Source organism: Clinocottus analis, unplaced genomic scaffold (assembly GCF_023055335.1).
Source record: "Clinocottus analis isolate CAN_PGR_092001 unplaced genomic scaffold, fCliAna1.0.p SCAF_16, whole genome shotgun sequence".
NCBI classification, from domain to species: domain Eukaryota; kingdom Metazoa; phylum Chordata; class Actinopteri; order Perciformes; family Cottidae; genus Clinocottus; species Clinocottus analis.
The window spans coordinates 10,220,191-10,226,949 of record NW_027175887.1 but is presented as its reverse complement, the minus strand read 5'-3'; the positions used below and the strand labels follow the sequence as shown (position 1 = coordinate 10,226,949).

The window sequence follows — 6,759 nt, the reverse complement described above, 5'->3', positions numbered from 1 at the left end:
ATTTATAAAAACCCATTTCAACATGCTCAATCCACCTATTCATCTTACTCACCTCTGGTACCTCACAGGAGGCTGTGTTCTCCTCCTTCTTCCTCTCTTCCTCCTCCTGCTCCAGCTCCTTGATGCTCTCCTCCAGTACATTGGGCCAAAAGTCGCCCTCAAAGTACGGCAACTCATTGGCACTGGTCAGTCGGTCATCTGTTGCCTGTTTGAAAATGTCCTGAACACAAGCACACAATACTTCCATCAGGCAAGATAGTAACACAACTCTGAAAGAAAACATGTCAGTCCTAAAACATACATTAGAGATTAGCCTTAACTATAGATTGTTTTAGGCCTGTAGTTTTTGTTCTCATATGTTTTGCAATAAATTATAGCAAACACAAGGGGGAGCCCTCCTTTACTGCACACTTTGACAGGAGACAGTGACACACTCATCTTCTTAGAGACAGAAAGGATGGTTCACAGCATATTAATAATATATTTCAGAAAAGGGCCTTGTAGACAATATTAACATTGGAATAAAGTCTATCGGTATAGCAAGTAAAGTAATTTTAACTCTTAACTAATCCCATTAGGCTTTTGTGCGTGTTAGTTATTGTGAAACACATTTTAAATGAAAATCATTATATTAGACCACTTAAAAGCTAATTTAGCATCACGGACAGTTACTTTTCAAAAATGTATTCCTGTTTTGCTTTTTGGTAATCTGATTAGCTCTTTACTTTCTGTAACCATTCCAAAATAGTTACCCTAATAGTTACAAAACACCATTCTAAGTATTCCATTACTTCCTGAGCATCATTCAGACATGTGCAACAGTGAACCACTATCTCTTTGTGAGAGAAAAACAAAATCATTGCCTACCCACCAGCCGTTAACAGAAATTATCAAGATACCACATAAAAAAAGTGAAAAATTAGCGTAAAATGTTAAGCCTACTCCAGAGTAGGCTCATGAATTCAATCATTTTCATTTGTTTAATGAATCCAATCTTTACAGTAATGTGGCAAGGCATCTGACTGACACCTCATTACAATAGACCAACTTATTCAGTGTACAGCTACACCTAGTAGCTAAATTGTTAACTATATAACTGAGGAAATCTTGAAAGGCAAGGCATTCATCCCAGTGTCGACACAAAGACGTAACGATGTGATTATTTTCTGACCTTGTAATCATGTAGGATCCTCTCAGCGTAAGCTTTGTCCAGCATCTTTCTGTACCACTCTTGGAGCCTCTTGGGCTTGGGGATCTTCTGGTCAATAGGGTGGCAGTGAAAAATGTAGTCATCTCCTTCACTGGGTGGGCAGGCCCAAATGTGACCCATCACATACCTAAGGGCAACAAGAGCTTTCAGCCACTTGCAGGAATGATACTTACAGCATTCGCTAAAACTGTGTGCAACACTACACTGTAAAGTTACTCTTAACCTACCCCAGTTTCTTCACATACTCCAGGTAGCCTATTAAGATCTCATGGTAAACTGCTGTCCTTAGCGCACGTGGCCTGAAGAAGTGAATACTGTCGAGGTATGATATGTAAACCCGTCTGAAAAGAAAATATGGGGAGATTAAATCAAAGAGCAACACCCATAAAATATCAAAATAAACTGAGAAAATCTGCACCATTCTTATTTTTTTCTTCTTCTCTAGTTCTACCTGGTATTTGGAAATGGGCACTCTGAGCCGTACTCCTGGACATGCATGCCAAAGAAACAAACGTCCACCCCGTCTATTTCTTCAAATGCAAAAAGTGCTTTGGTTCTGTAAGGGAAGGTCTCCACCATCTCGCCCGTGTCCACAAACCTATGGAAACAGAGAAGCATAAATAAAATTACACAGGGTTTGATTTTTTTTGGAACAATTTGCATATTTTACAAATCATACAACTCTACCTCAAAAATCAATGTGTACGTTTTCTTTTGTAGTGCTTAAATAATCCTCAACTTCTCTGCTAGTTTGTTTCTCACATAAGAAACATTTATAAATGAGATGTGTTTTCCAGCGCATCTTACATAAGAAAGCAACCACACAAAGTAAACTAACATGTTTGGAAATCATAAGACCCACTTCATCTGCACGTGAGAACCTTACTTTGACTTCATGCCGGGCTTAATCTCCACATTTTTGTCAGAGCTGGCCACCACTCGCACAAACACCTCGCCGGCCTCGGGATGGTTCTGCCTTTTCAAGTACTTGTTCACTCGGTCCTCAATGTACGTCCCCAACCGGGTTGACTGCAACCCTTTACATAGGCCAGCGCAAACACAAGAACAAAATGCATTTAATATCAATCCGAGGTGTAAACATTGAGACTTTAGTGTGATGTTACTGTGAATGTTACTTTTACAATGAAACACAACTTACTTCTGGCTGAAAACCTGTTCTCTTTTCTTGTTTTGCCAGACTTCTTTAGACAGTTGTCACAGATGAAGCTGGAGGAAGACAGATTACACTTTATTTAAAGAGTCAACATACAGTAACGCTGGTAAATGCAAATACCCAGTAAGAATTCTGGTCAAACATGGACTGTAAGCTTAAAAGAACAAAACAGCCAGTGAGACTTACCCTGTTGGCCAAATAACATCGTAGTGCAGCACGCATATCTGATGCATCTTTCGTCCACAGTCTTTACATTCAACAAACCTGGCAAGGACAAATATTAGCTTTTTTGTGTATTCTTTGCAAAATGTAGAACGATCACCACCATAACATCAATGAGAGTAAAACTCTCACTACTACTACTCACGGTTCGGGGTCCAACATGTCATTTTTCTTCTTTTCAAACTGCTCTTTTGATATCATGCTGCACAAAAAGGAGATAAAACAGACAACAAAGTTCACATCAGCTTTTGTGTCTAAAATTCCTTTCCACAAAAAAGTCAAGAGAAAAGAGCCTGATAATCTCGCAAGGCGATCATCATTGGGTGGGGTTCAGCGACCCGGGCCTGGTAACTTACGTCTGTTGCTGTGCCGGGTCGTCTCCCAGGGTCACACTGTTGCCCTGGATCTCGTTGAAGCACTTCTCACAGAAGTGATACCTGTCGGCAATAAGGCCATATTTGGGTGAACTGCAGCCAGCACACACAGTAGCAGCACGAGCAAACCGGAGTACAGGTGGCAGAATGCAGAGTAAATGGCAAACACGGCAACAACCGAAAACGGAGCATGGGTAGCAGACACACACACACACACACACACACACACACACACACACACACACACACGTTAGTGACAGTTAAAAATGGTCATCCAACCACTCTCATTCAAACTGCAACAGAAATAGGGGGAAATGCCAAAATGTTAACAATGGTAATGATTGTCAACAACAGATGAATGTGCAGGAAACTACCGTATGTCTACACGACACCATTTAACTACACTTTGGAATATGAAAACATAACAAAAGCACAGTTTCACTGCAATCATTTATAACACAAGCAGCATGCACTACAAGCAGAGGAAGTAAAGATGCGGTCACGCTGGGGGAGACGGGATGAGTGACAATAATACAAATTTAAAAGCCTTGTCGGAAAATGTTGAGTTCCCTGACTAATTCATGTTGTCTAAGTTGTGGGGATTCAAGTCCTAATACTTGAGGAATTTAGATGAAGATTTGGTTAAGTGATAAAAACCTCACTCTACAATGTAAGGAATTCATTACATTCTCCTAAACACTGACTTTTTGTTGGAAGCCAGAATCCTAAACGTCACAATATTTCATAGCGAGTATCTGCAATAATTGAATGGTGTTGCATTGGAATGATTTGAGGTGCAGATGCAGATTCTGCCCAGCAGGGGGAGCTTTGGGGCTGGTTCTTGGGCACGGCAGACATATGAGGACAACACAGGGCCAGATAGTGCACATTCTGCTTCGCCACAATATACAACTCTCTGTGGCGTCTGACACCAAGGAAAGGTAGGGATGTTGTATGTGTATTGTAAAGTCCTCCGAAGCAAATTTGTAATTCTGGGCTATACAAAATAAACTGAATTGAATGTGAATAATGTCCTTCTCGTTGTTGACTTGTATGGATGTATGTGAGGATGTTTAATCTTTGAGGATGAAGCTGCACACCTCTTTATAACACCCTGAAAACAGTCGGCATCAAATTTACCTGTTCTGGTAGCTGAAGTAGGTGCCGTCTCTGGAAATGGTACACAACTGCTTGCCATAGCAACACAGCGTCTGGGGCGAGAACTCGTACTGTGGAAAAACGAGAGAACATGAACAAACCACGTAATTGTTACAGACAGTTGGCACTTACGTAAGCATCCACATACAGGTAAAGATAATGTGAGCGGGAAGGATAACTACAGCAATAAGTACAGTTTTATGTATTTAAGTATCTTGGCGTTTTTCTTCTGTCCAACTTCTCCGATTTAACTACATTACATTTTCCATAGTTACAAAAATCACTAACGGACCTTCAGAGATTGATGAACTTTGCGTCTTTATTAGGCCGGATTGCAATTATTTAAATGTAATCCTTGCTTGCTGTATCCAATTCAGCTATCTACCTGTATTACCTTAAAGCTGTTTTCATTAATAAATAGTGCATTTTGTAGATTTGTTTAGAAAAATAAGCCCCAAGAATAAAATTATGAACACTTAAATCTCCCATTAGTAAGGGTGGATTAGCTCTATTGAATTTAATGTATCATCACTGGGAATTGTCACAGAATGTGTTAAAGATGATCAGTTCTTATATAAAGATTTGGATAGTATTGGTCTTGATGTTAGCTTCCTTTTTTAGGTTACAGTAAGTTGCAGCCGAAGAGTACAAGACAATTTTATAGTTAGTAACATGTGCAAGTCTTTGACAAGCATACGTAAACACTTTGGAATTAGCTAATATTCATTCTTGGCAGCAATTGCTAATAACCCTGACTTTGAATATACTTGCGCAGATGTGGGGTTTAGAGAGTGGAGGCTGCTGGTAACACAAAAATGTAAAAAAAATATGAAATGGTACTTTCAGCAACTAAACAAAGAGTTCTTATATCCCCCAAACACACTTGTATACCATAAAAGATGCAAGAAAGTTTAGTATTCTTGATGTGTTATTATGAAAGCAGCAACCATTAATAAAAAAGTGTTGAGTTGTGACCAATTTCTTATAAATGATACAAATCTCAATAAATATTAAGCATAGATAGGAAAAGGACTTTAGTATTCACATAAATGACCAGACCTGGAGCAAAGTTTTGTACAATGCCAAAATAAGACTTAAATCCGACAAATTACACAAAACAATGTAAGATAATTAATAAACTGCATGTGACTCCTTAAATATGTAGTAAATTTGAAATGGCAAAAACAATTCGGAAATTATTTTTATCTCGTCATGTCCATTGTTCACAATATACTGAGATTGAGGAATATATTGCCGTTAAAATGGTAATGATCCAAAACTAGGCATTTTTAGTATTAGCTCCTTATCCTGTCATCATGCAGTCTGCAACGCATCATGCTTTATGCTGCACGCCGTTCAATCCTACATGTTGGTTTGTCAACGAGGTATGATAGATTATTATTAATTCAAAAAAGTTAGCTAATATATTGTAAGGAACCATAGATTAATTTGTAAATGACTGGGCTCCCGTTGGTACATATTTTGGTTATAAATGGCAGCAACAACAAGTATTGAAGTTATTAGCTCATTACGCATCCTTTGATATTGTAATTTTCTTCTTTTTTTCTTTTGTTATTTTTAATTTCCTAATATATTTTTGTCAAGAATGCGTGTTTACGCTGGGTGAACATTCTAATGCTGTGTTCACACCGAACACGGCACGACGCTTCCATGCAAAGTCGCCAGGCGGTACGAACAGCACGTTTGATGCGGGGCAAACAGAGGCGCAAATTCGTGCGAGTTCAAATATCCCAAAAATGGCGTGACGCAAAGTTGCGTCAGCCAATCAGCGCTGAGAAGCTCCGCCTGTCGTCCTGCCGTTGCTGATTCAAACTTCTGCCGGTCTCCCTGAAGTAGCACTGATAGCGCCTGTCATTCAGATGCTGTTTTGGGACTACAAATAATGGTATGAACCCAGACACGATGGAGTAGAATTTTCACGCCGTGTTCGGTGTGAATACAGCATGAGAATCTTTGTTGTTTAAATTTGTCCAAATGTGGATTTCAGCCGTTTTGAAAAAAGAAAAAAAAAATCTCACCTTCCTGCCGCAGCAGTAGCCCAAGCCCTGCATGACGGGATCAATCTCTGCTTCAAACACTTCTGCCAGCTTGCTGCAGTACTTGTAGACGCGGGATGTTTTACGGTTATACAACCACGCGTTGTTGAACATGAGCCACACATCGTCCACATACTGCCACGGTTCCTGGTATTGACCCGTATCCAGCTTGCGCTTGATGGTGGACAAGTCAATGGGATTCTTCACAATGTCATAGTAGTCCTGTGAAGCAGGAGAGACATTTGCGAGAATGAGGACATCACGCTTAACAGTGTTTCCTGTGGGTCTTGTAATTTCAAAATGATCGGGTGTTATTGTGGACACTCACAGGGATGCCGAGTAACATGGGGTCTACAGGTTGTCTGAAGGGCAGCGACTCTGGGTCTTGCCTGTAGAGGGCCTCAAGTGTTGGCATTAAGGCTTGTCTCAGCTCTTCTGGCTTGAAAACTGGACAGACAATAACAATGTTATGACACATATAACATATGGGAGTCGGCAAATACAAGATTTTAGTACAAAGCAAACACAAACACACACACACACAAACTATATAAATAAATAAAA

The 6,759-nt window shown here is 39.8% G+C and overlaps 1 protein-coding gene across 7 annotated transcripts in view; it reads right to left on the bottom strand.

Moving 5' to 3' along the window:
* LOC137786873 (heat shock protein 75 kDa, mitochondrial-like) overlaps positions 1-6,759 on the bottom strand; it is a 45,627-nt gene that overhangs the window by 12,911 nt on the left and 25,957 nt on the right. For 4 of the 7 annotated variants that reach the window (XM_068579003.1, XM_068578994.1, XM_068578996.1 and 1 more), the window contains exons 17-28: positions 6,524-6,642; positions 6,178-6,417; positions 4,121-4,209; positions 2,963-3,043; positions 2,752-2,808; positions 2,571-2,648; positions 2,370-2,437; positions 2,097-2,259; positions 1,662-1,808; positions 1,438-1,551; positions 1,172-1,337; positions 53-220 (exon numbers count right to left, since the gene is read on the bottom strand). In XM_068579003.1, the coding sequence (XP_068435104.1) occupies positions 53-220; positions 1,172-1,337; positions 1,438-1,551; positions 1,662-1,808; positions 2,097-2,259; positions 2,370-2,437; positions 2,571-2,648; positions 2,752-2,808; positions 2,963-3,043; positions 4,121-4,209; positions 6,178-6,417; positions 6,524-6,642 (1,490 nt within the window). The remainder of the gene's footprint in view (positions 1-52; positions 221-1,171; positions 1,338-1,437; positions 1,552-1,661; positions 1,809-2,096; positions 2,260-2,369; positions 2,438-2,570; positions 2,649-2,751; positions 2,809-2,962; positions 3,044-4,120; positions 4,210-6,177; positions 6,418-6,523; positions 6,643-6,759) is intronic. The other 3 variants (XM_068578997.1, XM_068579000.1, XM_068578999.1) reach the window with 1 other exon arrangement.